A 24,988-nucleotide genomic window follows, 5' to 3' on the forward strand; every position below is an offset into this window, starting at 1 on the left:
CCCTTAAAGGACTAGTGCATCAGTGCACTCATATGGTGCACTGCAGGCATTACTAAAGGTTGTTTGCAGCTTCCCTTCGGTCCCGGAAAGGTCTGGTTGCAATGCTATTTATTTTTATTAATAATGGCGAACTAACTTAGGGTAGGTGTAGGGCTCTAGGGGGCAAAGACTCCTCAGACAGGTAATATACGTAATTAAACGTCACTCTGTGTATGTTACCCCCCACCCCTCACTTTTCCACCATGGTTTCCATACTTGTAGGCTAAATGGAGGGGCTCCGTATCTCTAAAACTTTCATTTGCTAACAAAATGAACTTTAGCAATTTTAGTCTAGTCTACTCAGTGCACAGACTAGAAGAGAAAAATCATATTTTCAACTCTGGAATAAGACTTGGCGCATGGTTTACACTAAAGATATACAGATGGCCACACAAACCCTCATTGCAGTGTTTAGTATAGGCTAGAGCCCATAAATAGCATTAAATAAATACAGCTGTGTGATTATGCTGGTGGGAAATACAAATATAAAAATCTGATGCTTAATCCAAGGAGTCTGTTCCCAAGGGATATATAATTTTATATGCTTTGAGAACATGCAAGTAAATATTTAAGGCAATCCTACAGATTATGGGTCCAAATTCATTGCATTACGTAAAGTCAAGATCAACATGCAGATTTTTATCAAATATTTATGGAATCATGGAAAACAATGAAAAAATTAGCAGTTTGTCTGATTACAGAAGCAGAGATGATAAAAAACCAAAGGGTATAAAGGGGGAATGTGAATAACCAAAAACATGTCTTAGGGGATACGGACCCATAGAATTATGAGAAAATCGTAAATCTCTGCTTCTGTAAGCAGAGAAACTGCTCATTTTTTTCAGATTTATCAAAAAGCGGCTGCTGAAGAGCAAGAGCCCGTGCCAGGTTCCTAAACGCTCACTCCACAAACATAGTTGTGGGCACACTGACACTACTACTCCCGTGAGGAGCAGAGCTTTATTCTCGCTGGTTTTTACTCTCTCAGCTTCTGTAAGCAGATAAACATCCCATTTTTAAGTAACTACGGTAAAACTATGGAACAACTCTGCACGGCTTAAAACCTTGGAAATTAAGTTTTCCTATACTTTTAGTGTTGCTGATGAAGGAGGTGGTGTTGTTTATCGGCATTCAATTATTATTAACCTCACATCTTTATCGGGGACCTTTTGGGTGGGGTAAAACACAGGGAGAGAGAGAATGGACATGTTATTGTTATGATGGCCACCCTAGAATGGTTCCGTGCATACGCAAGGCATTTGGGAGTTCAAGAAGGGGTTGGCTAAGGAAACCTATAGTAACTAACCTACCCTTACCTAACCTAACCTAGTAGGTCATGTTACTTAGCCAGGGGTCTCTGCCTCCCAGTAAAGGAAGCTCCACTTTCTATCAAAAGTTCCCCTATAACACTGCACATGCACAATAGCATTCCAAGATGGTCAGCATACAATAACATATCAGTTCTGAGGTTTATGACAGACAACCGCCAAAAACAATGGTAAATTCTTGATAAGCAACCTTAAGCTCTTCGTTGGGTGAGTTGGTAGAGCTGTGGACTGTCACTCGATGGGCCGGAGTTCAGTTCCCCAGCCGGCTGATGAAGAGTTAGAGGAATTTATTTCTGGTGATAGAAATTCATTTCTCGTTATAATGTGGTTCGGATTCCACAATAAGCTGTAGGTCCCGTTGCTTAGTAACCAATTGGTTCCTAGCCACGTAAAATAAGTCTAATCCTTCGGGCCAGCCCTAGGAGAGCTGTTAATCAGCTCAGTGGTCTGGTAAAACTAAGGCATACTTAACTTTTTTTTGATAAGCAACCAAAATCCAAGGTAATAAGCTGTCCGGAGTTATACTATAGTTCTACCGCAAATATACTAACGTTTTCAGATCTGAAACTGAAAATAGGAAAGAAATTTGGACCCCTAAACTGTAGGACTGCCATGTTTAAAATCGCTTTGGCTTACTTTCAAATTAATTGAAAAGTCAGATTCCATGCCTCATACATCCTCACTTAAACCCTGCAGCGTCACCATTTCCCTCAAGCCTACTCATTTCTTACCTACATGACCTAAACCTAAGTTAATAGCTTGCTGTGACTAACCAGTAGGCCTGGTTGAGTGACAATTTTGACCAAATTAACAACAAGGCAAAGAAATTCCTTTATCACTAAAGTGGCAACCATTTAAACGATCAATGACGCTGTGAAAATTAGGGGAGCGTATTCAGGGTGAATTTATTGTATGAAAACACAAGTTTTATTTTATCTTGATCGCACGAATGATGCAAAATTTGACGATATGTAAAAACAGGTATAAAGAATGAAATGCTTCTCTCTTCACTTTTACTCGTTGTAATTCCTTTGTGTTTTATCTTACTGATTTCAGGAAATCACGGTTTAGTTGTACAATTAATACCGAATCCTATGGTATGACAAAAACTTTCCTATCTTGTGTAAAACGTGAGATAAATGAAGAAATATAAAAATATTTCAAGTTTTCTGAGCTACAAACATTAAAATGAAACAGTGAGCGAGCTGCATACCTCCCAGTACCAGCCAATCAGAGGCCGCCAAACAAACGTCTCATAGGCTCAAGAATCTACCTTAAGTGAATCGGCTTATAGTAGTGTAGTCTCAACTAGGCCTAACAGGAATGTTATTTCACACCAATACTTATCAAATTGCCCGTCATTAAGTCTCCAGATTCACTTCTAAACTGATTAAATTTGCGATACTGACGCTATTATCTAACCGGAAATCGCGTTTACCACAGATAATTAAACGTAATAATATGGAAAAAGAAAGCGGGTGTGCTAGTGACAATCAGTACTAAGTTCGCCATTACAAGAAGCAATGTGCCACAAAACAAACGTGTTAGTTGGGAATTTTATTCTTTTTATTTTATTAAGAGTATGTGCTTATATTATATATGATTGTGCAATGAATCATATAGATTTTAAGTTAAAATTCAGTATACTTTCACGTTTCCTCTTGTTTCACTTAAATCTGCAACAAATGAATATTACAGTGCATTTGGAACTTTTATAATGGTTCTGAAGGTTGAGAATATATGCAATTACCACTATCAATAAATACGAATTTATTTATTTAAAAAATCCGTTATGTTATGATTCTTACATCACTTTTGTTATTTTTTAAGGTTACACATTGTTTTATACACTTTTGTTTCGAACCATTCATTTTGGCGCTTTATGTGAACACTATTTATTTTCAGACTAACCTTTTGCTAGTTGGTAATTTCAGTACACTTCACTGTTTTTTCATACAATCCAAAATATGCCACAAGCATCGAAATCAGTCTTTGTAAACCTGATTTGTATTCAAATCGATAGAAACTGATGAATGATCGCATTTTTTTTTTTTTTTGCATAAAAATTATTCAGGAGTTTGTTAAATATAAAGTAAATGGCAGGTACTGGCAAAGGTGTAAAAATGATTAGGGCTGTCTTAACGGTTCCGAGATAGAGAATATCTGGAAACAAAGTAAAAACGACTGCTACGTAAGCAATAATATTGGATGGCATAAAAAATTAGATTAAAAACACAGCTTACTGTGTGTAGTATTTAGAGTTTGGAGTTCTCTCTCTCTCTCCACCACCGAAGGCGCTCTGTGAGACCCGTAGATTCGTTTGACACGTACACTTCAGTACAAAGACAATCTGAGGGCCGGGATTTACAAAGCATACTTCATATTTATTGTCAAATTTATATTGCCTTGACTCTTAGGGAGTTAGAATCCTCCATTTTTCTTCTTGAAAGACTTGAATAAGTAGAGTATTTGACAGTTGTTATTCATTTGCTCCATCCTCCAATATCTCGATGCAGCTCTGTCAAGTTCATTTTTGACAATCTTAAATGATACACAGTGAAGACTGTGCCGTGTACGAGTTTTTACATTTCTGTAGCTATTTACGGCGAATGTGGTGAAAATATAACCACCAAGAAAATCAGAAATTAAGTTCCAGATACTCTGACTTCATACAAGGAATAGGGGTTTTATCACGGCTTTCCCTTTTCAAGAAATAAAAAAAGCAAATGTGTTGTATTCTTCAGACAGAATGAGTAATTCAGTTTCACAGGAACGAACAAATATGACACAGCCACTGGGGTTTTACTTCACACTAGCACCTGAACTTGCGTATAATTCTTGAGGACTGGATGCAAACACTACCACCCTTTTTCTTCTAAGATTAGTTATTATGATCTAGATTTATCTTTGAATGAGAGTTGAAAGTAACTGTAATTTTGGACAAGGGTGAGTGCGGCACGTTTTTTTCTACTATAAATTAACTATTTTTTACAAGTTTATAAAAAAAATATGTGCTATTTCAATCATTGTTTCATAATCAAGGGGTATTTAAGGCATGGATTGGTGGGCATTTAACTCCTTAAGAGATTTATCAGTGGTATTACTGCTACAGCAGTTGGTGCTTCAAGAAGTTCTTTATTTTTATGATGGTATTGCAGCTCTGTAAAGAGCATGATGAATTTAAGGGGAAGAACGGGATCTTGGCAGTTTCTGGGAGAAGTTGCTAAACTGGGCTGGTATGACACATGGAATTTTTATGGTTCGCCACCTCTCTCCACACCCGTCTTACTAACAGGAAGATGTAGCCTCTCTAGAGATTAACAAATCTTTCTAGGGACTTTGGTCTCTCCAACATATGGGCACCCTGAGAAAATGAACTAGACCTGCTCCCTCACCCAGTAAAAAAAAAAATGAGCAAATAATTGCAAATGAAGTCTTCTACTTACTGAAATTAGATTGGGGAGCTAAACAAGGGTGTTGTTGGAGTTGGCTCCCCAAGACAACGTACAGAGCTTTGTAGGCATGTGTATTTTTTTCACAATTGATAAGCAGGCAAATACACATGTGTTGTAAAGAGATACAACTTGAGAATTAGTGTGATATGAATAAAGATGGAGACAGGAATATGTGAACAGTAAAATGAACACTAAAAATTGGGTAAGACATGGATACTTTGCCACAGCCGCGAGTTCCAAATAAACATGCGCGTAGGTAGTCTGTGGAAGTTGAGCAACAACGGCTCAAACGCAGTCACAGTTCTACCAACTTCCACCAGGTGCTATTAATAGTTACATTAAATTATTTGGTTGTATCACATTTCTATAACTATTTGGTGATGAAGTGTGCTCAACTTTTCCTTGCCATTTTCTTCTTTCTCTGCATCTTTTCTCTTTTCTATGTGGGGTCGATGTTTCTGACAACTTTGCTCCACCTGGCTCGGTCAAACACATCATCCTTTGACAATTGTTTGTCTCTCAGATCTTCTCTAACTACATCCATCCACCTCCATCTGCGTCACCCTCCTCCCTACAGTGTCTCATCCATTCTCATCACATGGCCATACCACTGCAGTCTTCTTTCCTGGGCCTTCTCTGATAGTTCTACGACTTAAGTAGTTCTTATTCTTTCATTTTTGATCCTGTCCATTTTTGTTACTCCACACATCCACCTGAGCATTTTCATCTCTACCACATCCAATTTCTTCTCTTGAACCCTCTTTACCAGCCATGCTTCTGCTCCATACATCAAAGCTGGTCTCACTACTGTCGTATACACTCTTCCTTTAACCTTTCTGTTAATTCTGTGGTCACACAAGACACCTGACATCTTTCTCCAATTTTTCCATCCAGTCTGCACTGTGTGTGTTATCTACATCCAAATTTCCATCATCAGCCACTGTTGAATTAAGATGCCTAAATTTTTCTACTCAGTTCAACTTTGTCCCATCCATACTAATCACGGAGTCTTGATCTTCATCAAAACTTAGGGTATTCAGTCTTCTTCCTACTGATCTTTAATATTCTGTCTTCCAGTACCTTCCTCCATTGCTCCAGTTTTGACTCCACTACCCCTCTGTTGGAGCTGCATAACACGATGTCATCAGCAACCAACATGGACCAGGGGGGTTGATCTCTTATTCCTTGAGATAGTACATCCATTATCAGGTCAAAAAGATATGGACTTAAAGCAGATCCCTGATGTAAACTAACTCTTACTGGTATCCATTCAGTTAACCCAACACTGCTTCTAACCTGTGTGTTTTGCTCCTTCATACTTATCTTGGACCAACCTCACATACTTCTCCAGTGTTCCCTTCACTCGCATACACCTCCAAACCTCTTGGCGTGGGACTCTATCATATGCCTTTTCCAAATCTATGAATACTATGTGCAGTCCTTTCTGCTTTTCCCGGTGTTTTTCCATCATCTGTCAGAGGGCAAACACTACATCTGTTGTTCCTCTTCCTGGCATGAAACCAAACTGTTTTTCACCTACAGATGTTTCTTTAATTCTTTGATCCATTATTCTTTCCCAGATTTTCATGGTGTGAGACATTGGTTTTATTCCCTTGTGTTTTGCACAATCCTGGATGTCACTCTTCTCTTTGTAGATAGGCACAATGAAGCTTTCTCTCCATTCTTTTGGTATCTTTTCCTGACTGTATGTTTTCTTTGCTAGGTCCCACAGCACGTCTATTCCTTCTTCTCCCAGGCTCTTCCACAACTCTGCAGGAATTCCAGCTGGTTCTGTTGCTTTACCGTTTATCATCTTTAGTGCCTTCTTTACTTCCTTCCTGCTAATAGTATGTGTCATACCAAGGTTCCGGAATCCATCTTCAAAGAATTTTCTAGGATTTTCTTCATTTAACAGGTGTTCATAATATTCTTTCCACCTCTTCTTTATCTTATCCTCCTTGCATAAAACTACTCCATTCTCATCCTTAACCTGTTTTATATGGGAGTAGTCTTTGGTGTTCTTGTCCCTCGACTTTGCAATTCTGTGAATTTTTCTCTCCCCCTCAGGTGGTTCCAGCTCTTCGTACATGTCATCCAATGCCCTTGGCTTTTTGTTGTGCGACTGCCTTCTTTACTTTTTCTTGTCTTTGGTAGCTCTCCTTATCTTCTTGCTGTCCATACTTTTCCCAAAAATTTTTTGCATCTTTTTCAGCTGTCACCACCTCTTTCACTTCATCATTCCACCACCAGGTTTCTGTATCGTCAGGAGGTTTCTTTCCAGATGTCTTTCTTAACATCTCTCCACCCACTCTCTTTGTCACCATACTGTTGTGATTCCACCATTCTTGCACTCCCTCTAGCAGTCTAACTTCCCTCAATACTCTCTCCTGAAATTCCTGCTTGCTTCCTCCTCTTGTGTCATTTTCAACCACTTGATTGTTGATGGGACCCATGCAGCCCTACCTTTTACTTTTTCTTATTTCCAAGTTCATTACCACCACCCTGTGCTGTGTTGCCACACACTCTCCATTTAAAATTTTACAATTTCTCACCTCTCTCAGAGGTGATCTTCTGCACATGAGGAAGTCAGTTTGACTTTCTCTTGCTCCACTCTTGTATGTGATGTACTGATTTTCTTTCTTTTCAAACCAGGTATTGGCAATAGCCAAATCAATGAAACTGCGCAGTCCACAACCGTCTCTCCCTCGTGTTTTTTTCTCCAACTCCACAGCCACCATGCACCCTCTCAATACCCTCTCTGGTCCTTCCTATGTGTCCATTCGTGTCAACACCAATAATTAATCTGTCTTCTGCTGGTATTTCAATCAGCTGTTGGTCCGTTTCCTCCCAAAATGCCACATCAAGTCCTGCTTGAGGGGCATAAGCACTCACGATGTTGACTATTTTTCCAACTAGGCACAGTTTCACAATCATTGTTCTGTCACTTGTCCTCTTCACGCTTATTATGCTGTGTTTGAAGCTTTTTGATAGAATTATTCCCACTCCATTTCTACCTTCCTTATTTGTTCCACTATACAGCAATTTATATCCACATCCCAGTGCTCTTGCTTTATTTCCCCTCCATCTAGTCTCCTGCACACACAAAATGCTTACCCTTCTCTCCATCAGATCCTTGATATCTCTTCCCTTTCCAGTCATTGTCCCCACGTTCAAGGTCCCAACTCTCAAAGCTACCACCTTTTTCCTTCTCTTCACTCTTCTCATTTTTTTTTTTTACTTGCTTCTTTTACTGGGGGCGCCCACTACCCAGTAGCCCTTGCCCATTTATCACAGGGAGCAGGCGAGGCCCCTGCACGTTGCCTACAGGGGACGCCCTAGCACTATCCGAATTCTGATGAAAGTAAACTGTCACATTTGGTTTTGGCTGGATTTTATTGTAGCCCTTTGTTGGCCGACTCGGTTGAGCTTCAGACTGTCATTCAATGGGCCGGAGTTCAATTCCAGCGGCCGGCTGATGAAGAGTTAGAGGAATTTATTTCTGGTGATAGAAATTCATTTCTCGCTATAATGTGGTTCGGATTCCACAATTAAGCTGTAGGTCCCGTTGCTAAGTAACCAATTGGTTCTTAGCCACGTAAAGTAAGTCTAATCCTTCGGGCCAGCCCTAGGAGAGCTGTTAATCAGCTCAGTGGTCTGGTAAAACTAAGGTATACTTAACTTATGGCTGGAGCCCTTCCTGATGCCTACCTTCCCCATTTATACAGGCTTGGGGCCAGCACTGAGTTGGACTGGTTTGCCCCTCCCCCCAGGTTTCACAATATAGGAAAAGTCTCTCTTATTCTGCAAAGCTGAAAGTTGTAGCAAGGTATTTAAAATTGGGGAGGGTTATTGCATGCTGGCATCTTCATTATTAATAATGGTACTTTAATAATGCTCAAAAACAAAGCGGATAACAAAGAACTCATTTACTACTATATCTCATAATAATAATAATAATATTATTATTATTGTTGCCAAAGTTTCAACCCAAGTTGGAAACTCAGAATTCTACAAGCCCAAGGGCTCCAACAGAGAGTGTAGCTCAGTACTGGAAAAAGGAATGCAAAAGTAGACATTAAACTAAAATAAAAAGAAAGAAGTAAATGTAAATAAGGTAAAACAATTAATAAAATGAGATCCATGTGAGCCTGCTCAGCAAAAACGCACTTGCACCAGGTTTGAAGTTTTGAAGTTTCATCAATGCAGCTGTATGATTAGGAATATCACTCTCCATTTTCGTCTTTGCCATAGCAAAAGTTCTAGAGTACTGTGTTACTGAACCTTACCATAGAAAAGGAAAGACTTCTAGAATTAACTATAAATATTGCAGGCAAGTAGAAGCAAAGTATGTAATCAACATTATGGACAGAAAAAGGAAAAATACCATTTGAGTTTACTCCCCCATAATCTTCACTGTCAAATATTCTTAATTTTAAGGGACTGGAAAGGAAAACTAGCCAGTTTAGTGTCAGGAATGAGACAAATGAGTGTCTTACTACTTTGCTTAGTCAAACGGATCACCCAAAATGACTAATCGAGTCCACCAAAAAGTGCAGTTTTGGAAGTACATCTTGTGGAGTAGTATATTGTATTTAAAACTACAACACCTGCTTAACCAGTCAGAAATAGCAATAAAATACTCCTTTTTTTATATTTATATATTTTTAATTTTCGTATGTGTTCATTTACAACAAAATGATGAATTTCTTAAAGGCCTAAACTCTAATGTGAAAGTGATCACTTTGTTTGTAGAAATGCAGAATTGGAACTTTGTTTACATGGTCAGGCATTTAATTTGGGAATGTAATCCTTTTCTTTTTTGTGACATTTAAGTATTTATTCAGGCTGCAAAATAAACCGTAAAAAAATGCCAAAATGAAGATAAACGGGCTACATAAGAAGCATAGGTTTTTACATCTGAAGAACGGTAGTAGCCGTTGTAACTCCAAGTCGAAGACATCCATCACAGTGCATGCTGGGGAAAGAAAGGAAAAATTAATACTGTTATAATTATCTGTGATTCTGGGAGCTGTCTATGACTTACTGACTGTAAACATTACTGAAACCATTTGAACATTTATTATTTTGTACCATGAGAGTCAGGATGTATTTCACAAGAATGTTGAACATATTTTGTCAGTGATGAAAAAGTACGGAAATATATTAGATAAATGCGAGTCTTAGTGCTAGAGTGAGTCCACCACTACAGTAAAACAAGTCATAAACACACACCGGCAATATTAGCAAACAGACTGAAAACAATGACCGTAAGTGAAGATAATTGTATGAAGCACTGGTTATGACTACCAGTAAGTAGTTGACTTGTATTCAGCCTGTTTGGAATGTGTGAGCAGTAAGTCTCTGAAATGTGTTTATGACGGTTTACTATAGTATGGAAGCACCCTTAGTATACAGTAAAATATCACAAAGGGTGATTGAGTAAAAAGGAGGGTATCATCATTCGGTGGGAAATGTATCAGCAAGTTCTGTGGCCGTAAAGTGAGCTACATGACAGTTTCTTAAAGCATGTCAGTGTATTGTTCGCCACTGAATGTCTGGCATGTTAGATCAGTGGCCCTATGCAGACAAATTTGTTTTTTCACCCATATATACACTGCCCAATTGCTTGGTAGCTTCACATAGCCTTAGTCTCCTGGGCTTCAAGAATAAATGAATTGTTGGATATATTTTCCATTTTACCTTACTTTTTATGCCTTTTCATTTTGGTACCAGATGAGATTGTGCACTTCCACTTGACCGGTATGTTGACGGTCCTCATTCACCACCAACCACAGCTTCTTTGGCTCTGCAATCATCTTGCTAGTTCGACGAGGCTGCGGGAAGAGGATGGTTTGTTATGATTTTCGAAGAATGTGTCATGTTTCGCCTAAAACAACGACTTACGGAAAGTTTATTTACACGTGCACACACACAATATATATATATATATATATATATATATATATATATATATATATATATATATATATATATATATATATATATGTATGTATGTATGTATGTATGTATGTATGTATGTATGTATGTATGTATATATATATGTATGTATGTATGTATGTATGTATGTATGTATGTATGTATGTATGTATGTATATAACCCCTGTGAGCTGAGCTCTTTTATAAGAATGCTGCATCAAGGGATTGATTCCCATCTTTATAGAACGTGAAAGAATGTTAAGAGTGAATCATCTCCTCTGAAAACCTTACAGTTCTAAACAAATATACACAGTCTTGTGAACCCCTTTTATGTTATCCCTTTTATGTCACTTTCCTAATATATATTCTTACAAATAGTCAAAATGTTCGGCCTCTCTTCCTTTATTTAGTAGAAATGTAAAAAAAGAAAAAACCGAAGCTTTCTCTTTGTGAAGCAGTTTAGGGAGGCAAGCCAGAGAGCTGGTTTGTTTTTCAAAAACACCAACCATCATCAAAGGGTTTGAAGCTTAGTTTAGGGGCCTATTCAACAGGGTAGGTTTTACGGGGGCCACCTTAGTTAGAGTGTACCTTAAGTTCACTTTTCTATGACCTTCATACTGGTGAGTTTTTTGTCATTTTTCAGACGCCACCCACGGGCCAGCCAACGAGACCTGGTGGGAGGAGTCTTTCAAGCAAGCACCCAGGCATTTTGACCCAACTCAGTTGGTCCAGAGATACTCTTGAGTGAGAGCACAAGCACCGCGTGTCTCTCCCAGTCTCCTCCCTTTGTCCTTCCCCCCCTCTTGTGGAACAGCCAGGAAAATTGCCTTTTCAGCGGACCCAGGGCTTCTGAAGCAGTTGATCGCTGCATTATCTACTCCAGCGGTAAGCCTGAAGATTACAATTACTCCCAGTTCCTTCCTTGAGAACTCCCCTTATTTCCTGTTTCAAATTTCTCTCTTAAACAGTCACTGACCAAGGAAAATCCTAGTAAAACTGTATCCCATTTATGAAGTCAAATATATTAAGGACAATTATTGTTGCCTAGTGAGATTGCATAAATTATCCTCCATGGTGTTAGCATAATATCCTTGATCTAAGATACATCCCTTGCAGTCAGTTAATGATAAGTGAGAGGTCCTTGATATCGAAGTGTTATCTGAATATGTCTCTTCCAGAATTGGGCAAGCCTTGGAACCTGGCCAGAATCTTGTGTGGAGAAGGATTAGCACAACACTGTACTCAAGTCTCGTGTTTGAAATTGCTTATATGCGCGTCACAAGTTCCCACTAACTTATGTTGAAATATCTTGTGTCCAAAGTGGGACGAAGTTGGAGCTGTTATTACCTCCCGTAAGATTTTTTATTTCATTTATTCTTTTGTTGAACTAGATGGTCGAGTAATGTTGTTTATTTAATTCATGTGTTCAGAATAAATCAATCTATTCAGTAACCTAGATTGAACTGGCGGCCGATCTAATTAAGTTAATTATCTGTCTTTTTGGTAAATTAGCTTAATTGATAGGATTACATGGGTCTTAGGTAAAGCGAGGCTATATAAATCACAGTAATTAATAATTAAACTCATCAGGGGAATGACCCACGTAACAATATATATATACATTATATATATATATATATATATATATATATATATATATATATATATATATATATATAGAGAGAGAGAGAGAGAGAGAGAGAGAGAGAGAGAGAGAGAGAGAGAGAGAGAGAGAGAGAGAGAGGCTATAACGGGTGTTACCATGCCAGTTTTCATGAAGTTTTCCAGGATGAGGCTGCTGGCTCCATGCCCCTCATCACCCTTGCTATGACAGATCACTACTTAAATAAGTGACACGACGGAATTGACAGGAAATATGTCTAAAGTTCTCCACCCCTAAGGGATCAATCTTGATTCTCACTGGGGAGTCGAGGCGTTAACCGACTTGCGAGAACCAGTTCTACTGTGTACATACACATTAAAACTGAGACAACATTATATATATATATATATATATATATATATATATATATATATATATATATATATATACATATATATATATATATATATATATACATATATATATATATATATACATATATATATATACATATATATATATATATATATATATATATATATACATATATATATATATATATATATATATATATATATACATATATATACATACATACAAGGTCACCTCATTTATTTGCATATACTAGTATGCCCATACCGTAGGAGACTCTGGTAATTTGCTTTATGCTTTACTGGAACTTTTGTATACCCGTATTACTTTATTTCTGGAAAATACTCCAGTACAGCAAAGTATAGCCCAAGAATGTTTGTTCTTGGTTAAATAGTAGCTCATCATTTTGGCCATTTGTTTTTGCTGTTTCACTCTTCTGAACATATTACAATGAAGTGTAAATATTCAGCTTCAAAAGACACCAAAATCAGTTTCCTTGCACGAAAAACTAACTTTACGTACAAAGAGATGCAAATATTTTTATTGGAATATCAAATGATATTGCTGAAGAAGCTCTAAAAGAAAACTTTTTGTATCTTTTCTCTTCACGATTTGGTGAGCACTAATTGGCATAATCACAGCTTTACCCGGTGATACATAAATTCACACAACAGTTCTCATTAATTTTTAGCTATGTTCATTTACAAGAAACTCTATAGATTTAATTTTTCAGCTAACTTCAGTTTTTCATGTTGATGTTTTACCTTTTTGTGTTACTTTAATGAAAACAGGAGTCGGGCATACTGTGATGTTACACACATTATTCAATTCTAGCCAATTTTCCATCTACGGAAAAGGTCAAAATATATTTAGATGAGGCCCTGAATACCTACCCTTGGGCAGAAAGTGTGAACGAAGGGTTCTTCCGGCTGTTCTTGGACGTACAGATCCTTTCCTATGATGACAATAGCACTGAAACAATTTTTTTTCTGAAACGAACAATGGAGGACATGTGACCCTTTTCTAATAAAAATAAAGTAGTTTTCAGAATGAAGGGTTTGTCTACGTCAGCAGACCTGAGAAAAATAGTGGAAAAATATAATTCAGTTGTAATTTGCTGTTCATTTGTTACTTTTTTACTTAAAAGAAACCCAAGTAAGAGAAAAGTAACGGAAATCTGGAGCAAACCTTTACAGCCCCATACAAGCTGCAGGGTGTCATAATGAAGTTCGAAAACCAGCATAATAAATTAATTACATCAGAGGTAACCAGACGCGGACTGCTTTAGCTCACCCTCACGATACTGACGCCAAATTTCTCTCCCACTTTGATGTTGGGCCAGTGCGATGCTGGGGTGATGACCTCTCCTGCTCTGAAGGATCCGTCATATCTGTCGTGCAGAGATATCTCCCTGTGGCAAGGAAAAATGAAATAAGTCGCTATGGATTATTTGCAGACGCTTGAAGTTCGGGAGGGGTGGGAATGAAAATTAGTACGAAGTCCTGTAAAACAGTTGGAAAGGCTACCAAAGATAACTTATGCGGACTGTAAGTCTGTAAAGAAAACTAAATCGAGTCGTCCTTCGGTTTTAGTTTTCTGTGAAAGAAAACTGTTGAGATGGCTGTTTGTCTGTCCGTCTGCCCCAGATCTTAAAAAGTACTGAGGCTAGAAGGCTGCAAATTGGTATGCTGATCATCCACCCTCCAGTCATCAAAGATACCAAATTGCAGCCCGCTAGCCTCAGTAGTTTTCATTTTATTCAAGGTTAAAGTTAGTCATGATCGTGCGTCTGGCACAACTATAGGTGCCAACAACACAGTTTACCACCAGGCCGTGGCTGCAAGTTTAATGGGCCGCGGCTGATAGTGTCATGGGACATGGCTGAGAGTTTCTTACAGCATCATACGCATCATTTTTACTTGTTTCAGTGCTGAAAAGACAACTAAGAGAATTAAGTACGCTGAAAGTGTCATCCCTCTGTGGCAGTTTGTCGCAGGACAACGCTCATCCTGTTCAGGTCGACTGAAAAGGATACCGTTAGTTGAAAGGGCATAAACAAATAAGAGAGTGATGACTATAATTTAATTTTTCCCAAAGAAAACGAGAGATATTGTATTTAGGTTTATACTAGATACAGGCCACTTTCTTGCTATGAAGCACGAATCTGGGGTAAAGGTCGAAGCTGGTATACCCAATTTCACTGGAGCTCTCGGACTAATGTTTACACCTACCTATATTTTCGATCACATTCCTCACGTTTACTTCAACTACTCAAGAGATGACCCTCTACAACATAATACATCATCCAAATCTCAATTCTCTGAATTCCATTATAACCCTATTCTAGACCCTTTAACACCACACATGTCTATTTTCCTTACTCTCAAACATCTGTCACAACCGTTTCCCAATTGTCAGTTCTCATATCACCTGGTCCACTCGCTTAAACGAAAGCTGTCATTCATCTTCCCATCATTTCACCGGGCGGTAGGTTCCTTGGCAAATCGGTGACCGTCCTCGTCTGCTCTGCTGGACTTCATTGGGCATTACGAATGAAACCGAGGGCTTACCTGTCGTTGCCGTAATCGAAGTGCCACCTGAGATGGATGCCAAAGAAGACGTCGTCGTTGTCCCAGTCCAGGTCTCGGCCCTCCTCGGGTTCGAACATGAGTCGAATTCCAACGCTAACGATAGAAGCATTTGTTACTTATCTTTGGTGCGAGTTCTTTAGCTATGCATGCAAGTGTACATGTATAGAACAATTTAAATAATTCATAAGTAAACACATATATATGTATAAATATGTGTGTATATATGTATATATATATATATATATATATATATATATATATATATATATATATATATATATATATATATTAATATATATATTAATGTGTGTGGAAGCTCAAAGCACTATATTAGTTCTGGCATTGCACCAGTAAAATACCTTCCCTCAAGACGTCCCTTTCCGTCTTCTATTAACTTGCATTCGCTCATTACTGCTTCGTTTTCCCATTACTGTATATATTTGATATATGTAGAGTGTGTGTGTGTGCGTGTAAAATTAGAGTGACTCAGATATAACAAAAGTGATGAGTCTCATGACCTCTCATAACTGTCAACAGACTTACTTGGCTTCCTCATTCGTCTTGAGAATGACCTCAACCGAGAAGTCATCTTGGTCCGTGAGCGTCGTTGGGAGTATCCGCAAGGGATGCGGAACTGGAATAAGAAAAAGTTTAATGCTTCATATTCAGCTTTATACATCTATATCGTTTCAGAAATTTATCATCCACTCATAGACAGCGTATTTAGAAGGGTGACATTAAGCAAACACTCACAAAAATTCCACATTTAAGACATTGCAGATTCAGTTAAGAGAAAATTGTTAATGTTTCCTCTTCTAGATTCTATGATGAGAGTCAAAGTATGCTCCTTGATACTTGATTCCACAAGTCTCTCTGATCTCCAGCCTCCCTTCTTAGGCCGGGTATTCACGATCAGATTTACCTGTCAGTTCACCCACAACCATTCGACGGATAAGCGTCCATGTGAAAAGGGAGAAACTGTCAGTCGGACTGTCAACTCTAGGTCATCGTCCTCAGTTCTCGCTTTGCCTTCATCGTAGCGACACGACAAGACATTGATGGAAACTCCACTGGCTTTTGAGGAGGTTGAGCAATATAGACTAGCTGCTGCGGCAATTCACTTAATAATAGAAAAAGACGTAAAAGACTTGTTGCCTATTAAAGAGAGATGTCTACTCTCATGCAGTGTTAATGAGTTCAATTTAGAACTGGGCGTTGGTTCAGTTATTTATGAAATGGACCGTGAAGTCTGCTTTCATTAGTAACACCTTTCATAAAAAGGCAGGACACTGACGGTCTACAGTTAGCGCTGCAGGGTCTAACAATGAAAAGAATTAGGCGATCCTTCGCAGGCGAAATCCAGCGGCGAACTGTCAGAATCGTTGCTTACCCGCCCACTCATGTGATAACCTGTCAGTCGGTCGGAAGAACTTTGAGTAATTCATCAGTTCATCCGTTCTGGCGAGTGGACTGACTCCGTCCACAAACTGTCGTGTACACGTAAGTATTAACGCCAGATTCGATGAACTGACAGGTAATCCTGATCGTGAATACCCGGTTGTATTAGGTTTTCTGGCATGCAAAAGAAGCCTCCAACAGCAATAAGAAACTCTTTTCAATTAATTCATACTGGAAACCTATGACGTTTCAACAAGGCAGGCAAAATCTACTCATGTTGGAGATGGCCTTGGTTGTGCTCATAAATGTTAAACAAAAGTCAATGTTCTCATTTAATAATACAAAAAAATCTCTAATCACCTCTTTCCAGCCTAAAATCACCAACACCTTCTCTAGGCCATGAATTCAGGAACTCACCCGGTTCTCCCAAGGCTGCATTAGGAGGAACGTAGAATATTTCCTGTCCTTTCTCGAGCTGCCTCCTCCTGGAGTGTAGTTGGTTTGCCATGACGGTTGTCCAGATGATTGGCATCGCTACTCTGAAGTAAGGAAACATAGGAATGCATGAAAATATTAAGTAAATAACAGTATTGATAAGTATTCTTTACTCAGTCACATACATGTAAATTATATGGTGCATAGATGGATGCGTGTCTTTCTACGGTGCACGGTTACCCGCAGTAGCCTACGTCCCCAAATACTTGATGTAAGTTTATCGTTTCTGTCTATTCATTTATAATTCTAATTATTCGGAAATTGTTTATTATTTATTTATCTACATCAGTCAGTCATCTTTAGATATTCATTTCCGGTAAATTTTCAGTTTCTGGTACGTATTATCTGCATTCCCTACATAACCGTTAATCACCAATACCTTCAGTGTACTTACTTCAAGTTAGTCTTTAAGGAATCTCAGTGCAGTCATTACTGTTTTAAAACGCCCTATGTTTTCCCTACACGTTCAGATATATGTTAATTGGTTAGTAATCCCTTTTAATATACCTAAACACTCCCACTTGAATGTCTGTCCTTGTAATTATAGGGCTAGTCGTACCTACTGATGACGAGCAGTTCTGCGATCATGGCCGAATGGTTGGTGGCCTCTTGAGCCAGGACGTCATATCTGTCGTACCAAGAGTTCCTTTTATTGGACAGTTCGCCCAAACTTCCCTTCATGGCCTCCAGCAGGGAGTAAACTTGCCGCTCAACCTATCAGTGACAGGTAAAGTACTATCAATAATCTTTCATTAAGTATCTTTCAAGAGGCAGCTTAGGAGAGATTTGTGAACTTAAGACGAACATTGCATTCATAGGCAAGTGTGTGTGTGTGTGTATATATATATATATATATATATATATATATATATATATATATATATATATATATATATATATATATATATATATATATATATATATATATATATATATATATATATATATATATATATATATATATAATATATATATAAAATATATAAACTATTTTAATTTATATATATATATATATATATATATATAAAAATATAAACTATAATTTATATATATATATATATATATATATATATATTCGATATTTATGTAAATATATAATAATCATAAAAAAATCAAACTATTTTAAATTTATATTACTATAAACAGATTATATATTGTCATACTTCATATTCTTACAAAGCTATTATCATTGTTTATCTAATATTATTACTGTAAACAGATTAGCACGTTGTCATACTTCATGCTTCTTACATGCTGTTATCATTGTTTATCTATATATATATATATATATATATATATATGTATAATATATATATACATCTATATATATTATATATGTAAGACTAGAATTTTTATATATATGTATAGTGTTAATTCTACCACATCAGTTCTACAGTGAACAAAATGCTCAGGTAAGAAGAGTTATGATCATAATGACCAACAAAAAGGAGAGTAAAGCCCCTTACCGAACCTGGTCCTGGGTCATCTCCCTGAGGTAGATCAGCATGTCGGCGGTGTCCCAGGTGCTGTCCATAGGACCTCCCGAATGCCTTTGCTGCTGTTAGCGTAACCTGAAGAGAGGGTGAAGTTTAACCTGAGATAAGCTTTTTACGAGGTGTTTGAAACGGCTCCTATTTATGTGACTGGATGATAATGGCTGTGATGATGAAGAGGTCTTATGAACAAATGTTCATAAGTTTCTTCAGTTCGTTATCTTTACTGATTCCAAACTTTGATCAGGATTTCATTAAAACAGAGTAATCATTGTAACCAGTGTACTGTAACCTATATCGTGATAGAAGGATTGTACTAAAGGTGTATTTTATGCCTGTGTTGCTGCAAATACGATACTACTAATCACATCCTGCCTGGCTGACTATGAGGTGTCTAACCCAGCCTTTATGGCAACTAAATCATTTCAGCAATACTCAGAAAAGGTCTTTATTCTTGTTCAGAAGCACGTTGTCTTGGCCTATTATATTTTGCAATACTGAAATTAAAGGTGCTACTTTGGCTTGTTATCTACCCGTCACCTACTCCGGGGTCCTAGTACTAAACATGGCGGAAGCTCCTTGGGACGCCGTGTTTATTACTAGCCCCTTGGGATCAATGTATTATATACACCCATTTGTATATTGTGTGGTCGACAAATTATATTAATAAACGATATTTTCGGTGGGCCGTCTACTTTACATTTACCATACGGTGTTTAGTACTAGCACCTGGGAATAGGTGACGTGTAGATAAGCCAAAGCAGCTCCGAAATTAAATATATTGGCATTGGTTTTGGGTGATTGAAGGATAATAGGGTTTCTTTGGCATTTTTTTACACGACAGATAATGCGTCCAAATTATCTGCAGTATGTATATATGATGTGGGTATCACATCTTTACGGAGGAGGTTACCCAATTTCCTTACTTAGGTTTGTTAATAACGTAACTCACAGGAGCAGTGGACCTTTCATCTCTCTCTCTCTCTCTCTCTCTCTCTTGCATTTTGGTAACTTAATTTTGAGTTTCATTCAGGTTTGCCCTTTATTAATTTACTTGTTTATTTATTTACAGTAATAAGATAGAGAAATCTCTGCTTTTTGTTTGAGATATCTTAATCAAAAGTACTGTTCGGTTCATCGTATCACCCCAGATAATTGTGATCTATCTCCTTTCATCCCCGAGATAAGAATCTCTACTCAACGTCCTGTCTTTAGCACAAAAAAATCCTCAGCTTTTGGAACCAAGGCATCACTGATAAAGATGCGAGATAACAATACCGTTTCGATTTCTTTATCTCTAGATCAAATAGTCCTGGTGATTCAGCGAGAAATTATATTTTATTTTCGACACTGCTGTTATTGTACTTCGACACTTCACCTGAAGGGAGGGTAAGACGCTTATTGTAACATAACTGACGTTCTTGACTGACCACTCGAAAGAATATGTATATAAAAAAAACCTTCAAAGTTCCAAAGGCAATAAAATTCTTTGTAAGTATTGAACATGGAACTCAGGCTTATTGCGCTTCCGCTGATCTTAGTTTATCAAAAGGATCTTGCAGTTAATGTCCCGAACTGAGAATATTCAGAAAAGTTGTTCATCTTTAAGTAGAATAAACTTTACTTCACTTTAATCCTATGACCTTCCCTCTCTGTCCATAGGATTCTTTTATCCTTAAGAACAGTGCATCGGCCTGATCGGATTTCTTCATAGGGATTTGCAGCTGAACCGGCCCTTGTGCAGTGTTACCTATTTTACCTAATTGTTAAAGTTTTCACTTACCTTTCCTTTAGGTATGTATAGGTGCAGCCCATTCCAGAGAAAGGTGGCTGCTCCAATTTTTTCCCAATACTGTCCTTTTTTGCTTTAATTCTGGTATCACTAAGCTTTTTTCAATTCTCAGTTACTGTACACCTTCCTTGAATCCGGCTCACTTTTAGATCACCAGTATACCCTCTGCCAGGCATGATCCATTTTGACCTTTCACATTGCTGATGTTGGTTATTTTCTCTGCTGGGTTTTGGAGAACTTTATCCTTGTTCTTAATACTTTTAAGGGACATGACAATTTGGTAAAAGGCTCTGTTGGTCAAATTTTCTACTTACGGCTTTAAATCTCCCCAGAGTGAGCTGTCTCTTGGCCTTTTATGTAACTGCTTTATATCCAGTTTCGTTAGCCTAGCAACCGTCATTTATTATTCTTATTTCTGTTTAGTTGCCTTATATTATCTTGCCACTGAAGAGGGCGGTTCCAGCCAAAGAGGGACTGGATAGCTCATTGCAACGACTAGTCTTATATTCATTGCCTAGTTGTGCCTGCCAAAAGGAATCATTACGATGGCTGATGTTTAAGAAGAGGGACAGTAGCAACAGTTGCTGATAAAAATTTACAATTATATCAGTAAATTGCATTATGGATATAATGGCAAGGAACATTTTCGTCTTCCACCTGATGTGAAGAATTTTTCCATTCTGATTTGAGTTGGCAGAAGTTAATAAAATACGGTGTTCGTCCCAGTGTTTTTTTTTTTTACGCAAACACTGAGGAGAAACACCTTTCAGGTGTCCGATTGTCACAACTTAAAGTGTTTCATTTTAAACTTTTACCAGTAATAAAATTTACAGATATAAAGTGGATTTTTAATCAAAACATCTAATCACGGCATTGTGAATTTTTTTTTTAGCAATAGCAAACAAGTTTGAAACACACCATTACTAGTTAATGTCTCATACTTTTTCTGTTATGCCAGTAACCTCCAGTCAACCTCTTCTATTCAGGCATTGCAGTTGTTTCAGACCTACATAACACTTCTTCATCATCGTAAAAAACAATTTCTGTTGTTCGCATTCAATCTCATTTTCTTTAATTTATCAGCTCTGACCTAATGATTATCTCTGAAAAGGGTGTCATAACTTAGTCATGACACACTTACTACTTATTTCTGCGTCACCTCTTATCTAAGTCTTCAAATCTGTTTAATGGAAATATACAAATCTCACTTCCTGGAAGTTTAGAGTAGTTCAACACTGCCGTGATGACACCACATAATTGAGTTGGTTTATTCAAATCAGCTTCTGAAGAGTGATTTGTTTAGAGAACTTTAGTTATTTTCCTCCTTTCAGTTATTAAAGATTTGTGTTGGCTTCCTCTATCCGTTTTAAATACTGATTTCTTATTTGGAGTGTTTCCATTTTTGTTTCCTCCCTGGATAGGACTGAAAGAAAGGCCATTCGTTTAACTGATGACCATACTCTTACCTTTCATTTACTGTTTTGGCAACTGTTCCACTTAGCTTGTGGGAACAGTCCCTCTTCGCCTTTCAGGCAGACTTAAACTCCTGTTTTATCCGACGGGCCACCCATTCCTACACAACAATTTCATTCACTTCGTGAATCACAGATCTTTGAAGGAAAGGGGCGATGTCAGGTTCTTTTTATTTCCTTTTTGACCAATTTCTTTCCCAAGCAAACTGTGCCATTCAAACATAAAAACTTTACCCCAGGTGAAAGATAAGAGAGAAAGAAATTTCGTTGTCATGTTCTTCATTAATCTGACACAGTTCTTTCAAATCAACCTGTGATAAACACACACACACACACACACACACACACACACACACACACACACACACACACACACACACACACACACTCACACTCACACTCACACTCAAACCTAACTTTCACTGAGCCGATTTTACTAACCACCACCAGCAGAAACGCAGCCGTCAGAACAACTCCGCGCATGTTTACTTCAGAAGCGACACTGACAAGGGCCAGTTCTGTGCATTCTGAAGATAGTGTCACTACTATCTAGGTCCTACTTGAGATGTGTGATTATGGTGTTATCCTGAAAATGTAACTAAGTTTGATTATATCTATCGACTGAGTGTGTGGGCTTGGTAAAGTCATGATGTTTTTAGTACTAATGTTATCAGTCCACATTCAGAGTAGAGGTACAGTATACTGCTACTCCTTGTAATCTTTGTTCTTATGGGAACTGTATGAATACAGTCTTCTACGGACTTTGGACTTAGATAACTACAAAATTGGGAAGGCAGTAAACCCTAATAGGGGAATGACACTATAGCTCTGTCCACTCCACATCTGTGAGGGAAGATATAAGTAAAAAATATGCCGAATTTTCTTCTGCGCAATCGAGTTTTCTGTACAGCGTATAATCAAGGCCACCGAAAATAGATCTACCTTTCGGTGGTCTCAATATAATGCTGTATGAGCTGCGGCCCATGAAACTTTAACCACGGCCAGGTGTAGCAAGTCCTATATCGTTGCCAGACGCACGCTTATGGGTAACTTTTTCAAAGACCACAAGCAGGTTGCAAAGTTTCACTCTTCGTCTTCAGAGTAGTATCTGACTGTCTGAAAATCGAAGGTATAAACAAAACCTGATTCATATAAAAAAGGCTTGTCAAAGTACACAGACAGAGTAAACCTAACAGACACGTAGTTGTAAGTAATAGAAAAATAAGTCATAAAGTAACTGGCTGTTGCACGAAAATAAGTCAAGGAATAAATACAGATGAGGCAGCATACAAGAAAATTACAGACCAATATTTTCCCACAAAAAATAATTTATGTAACAATTGGTGTTTGCAAAGTTCCAATTATAATATTCCAACATACATTGTTTAATTTTAAATTAGCGCACAGGAATATGTACAGAATTATAGTTTTCAGTATTGGCTAGTGTTCCTTGAACCTTGCTACGCATGATTGACAAGTTTCCCTCCAGGTAATCTGCAAGACAGTACATGTAAGGTATTTTGTATACTCCACCGTACGTCTTTACGGATTGCACATTTTTAATAAGAAATCTGTTATCAATAAATGGAAAATGCAGGCTTATACAAATTCCCTTGTAGGAATGTTAATAAGGTTCACTGGCTAGGGAGAAAGACTTGTTTATCGTGCGCAGTAACATTTATGGAACAGAAATGGATGTTAGAAAATGTAATACATTTAAATAAAATATATGATCCTGGCAAGTGGCAAGAAGGTTCCAAAGCACCGCTCATGTCTTCGCAGGTATGGAGAGAGAATGCCCCCTTGCCGGAGACCGTTCAGGGAGCCGAAGGTGTACGACAATACGTTACCCCATTTGACAGAATTGCTGTGTGGAGAACCAGCAACATGAAATGCCAATTAAACATAGAGTTGTACCTCGTTTGTGCAGCTTCAGGAAAAGCTTCAGGTAGTTTACAATTTCAAATGCTTTTCTCACATCTACAAAACATAGGAAAACAGGCTGATGATAGGTAATAGTTCAGCAGTTCTTTCAGGATGTAGGTGCAGTTGTCGGCTGAGTGGTTTGCTTTAAAACCGAACTGGTTGTCAGTAGTGTTTAGAAAGGGGAGAAGTCTCACTAGAAGAACGGACTCAAGTATCTTGGCGCAACTGTAGTAATTGCAATCGGGCGATAATTGCCAGGGTCAGCTGCATCCTTTAGCTTTTTTTTTTTAATGGTATTAAGTGAACTAAGAGTAGGGAGTCTGGAAGAAACTGGTGAATTATGCACGCATTGAATAGAGCAGCCAGCAAAATGTAAGTTATCGAATGGCAGAATTTGAAAGCTTCAGCAGGTAAACTACCGCATGCAGCAAGGCGATTTATTATTAGGTAGGTTGTTTATGGCATCGCTGATGCTACCTGGCGTAATACGATCGGCGAAATGAAACAATGTTGTCAGTAAGAAGGTTATCTACATCCCTTCGAGAGTCTTGATCGTTTGTGCAATTTAGGATAGTGCTGAAGTGATCGCCCCATATTCTTGTGGTAGCTTCGTCACCGATGGCTTTTCGTACTCCCTGTGATAGCTTTTTAGTTTTGGGATTTAGGGATTGAATGGCTTTCCAAAGACGAGGATAATCGCCAAATTCTAATTTTCTAGACATTGCATCAGCTCTGGTCGCTTTTCATTCAGTCTGCAGTATTTAAGGGCAAGTTTGGACTGCGCTGTCGCCTGTCTCATTAGCAGTGCAGAGTGTCCTTCCGTCAGGCTACTATTTTGCCTCCATAGTAAAAACATTTCTCGTGAATGTGCATATAGATAGATCTTTAACCAAGTCATTCCGTCCAGGTGTATTACGACAGTTGCCTTGACGAGATCTAAAGGTATCCCTGCCGGAGGCAAGCATAGCAGAAATTATATTCGAATGGAATTCTTTCAGTCTCTCCTGTGGTGGTCTTTTCTACATATTGACCGCCCCCTGGTTTCCCTAAAGGATCTGGTTTTCTGCTGGTTTTTAAAATCCCAGGT

At 38.0% G+C, this 24,988-nt stretch overlaps 1 protein-coding gene across 2 annotated transcripts; it reads right to left on the reverse strand.

The window, feature by feature from the left end:
• Positions 1-9,465: 9,465 nt before the first annotated feature.
• LOC136852546 (uncharacterized) lies at positions 9,466-22,570 on the reverse strand. 2 transcript variants are annotated; one of them, XM_067127289.1, is made up of 10 exons: positions 22,417-22,570; positions 18,685-18,789; positions 17,778-17,932; positions 17,141-17,262; positions 15,869-15,959; positions 15,305-15,418; positions 14,028-14,145; positions 13,628-13,723; positions 10,528-10,656; positions 9,466-9,797 (listed from the first exon to the last, which is right to left on the reverse strand). In XM_067127289.1, exons 1-9 carry the CDS (start codon positions 22,456-22,458, stop codon positions 10,531-10,533), a joined length of 969 nt encoding a protein of 322 aa, XP_066983390.1. In that variant the 5' UTR covers positions 22,459-22,570; the 3' UTR covers positions 9,466-9,797; positions 10,528-10,530. The 2 variants fall into 2 exon arrangements, with proteins under 2 accessions (XP_066983390.1, XP_066983391.1); XM_067127290.1 differs by having other exon boundaries at positions 10,523-10,656.
• Positions 22,571-24,988: the final 2,418 nt, after the last annotated feature.

This window comes from Macrobrachium rosenbergii, chromosome 25 (genome assembly GCF_040412425.1).
Source record: "Macrobrachium rosenbergii isolate ZJJX-2024 chromosome 25, ASM4041242v1, whole genome shotgun sequence".
Lineage (NCBI taxonomy): Eukaryota > Metazoa > Arthropoda > Malacostraca > Decapoda > Palaemonidae > Macrobrachium > Macrobrachium rosenbergii.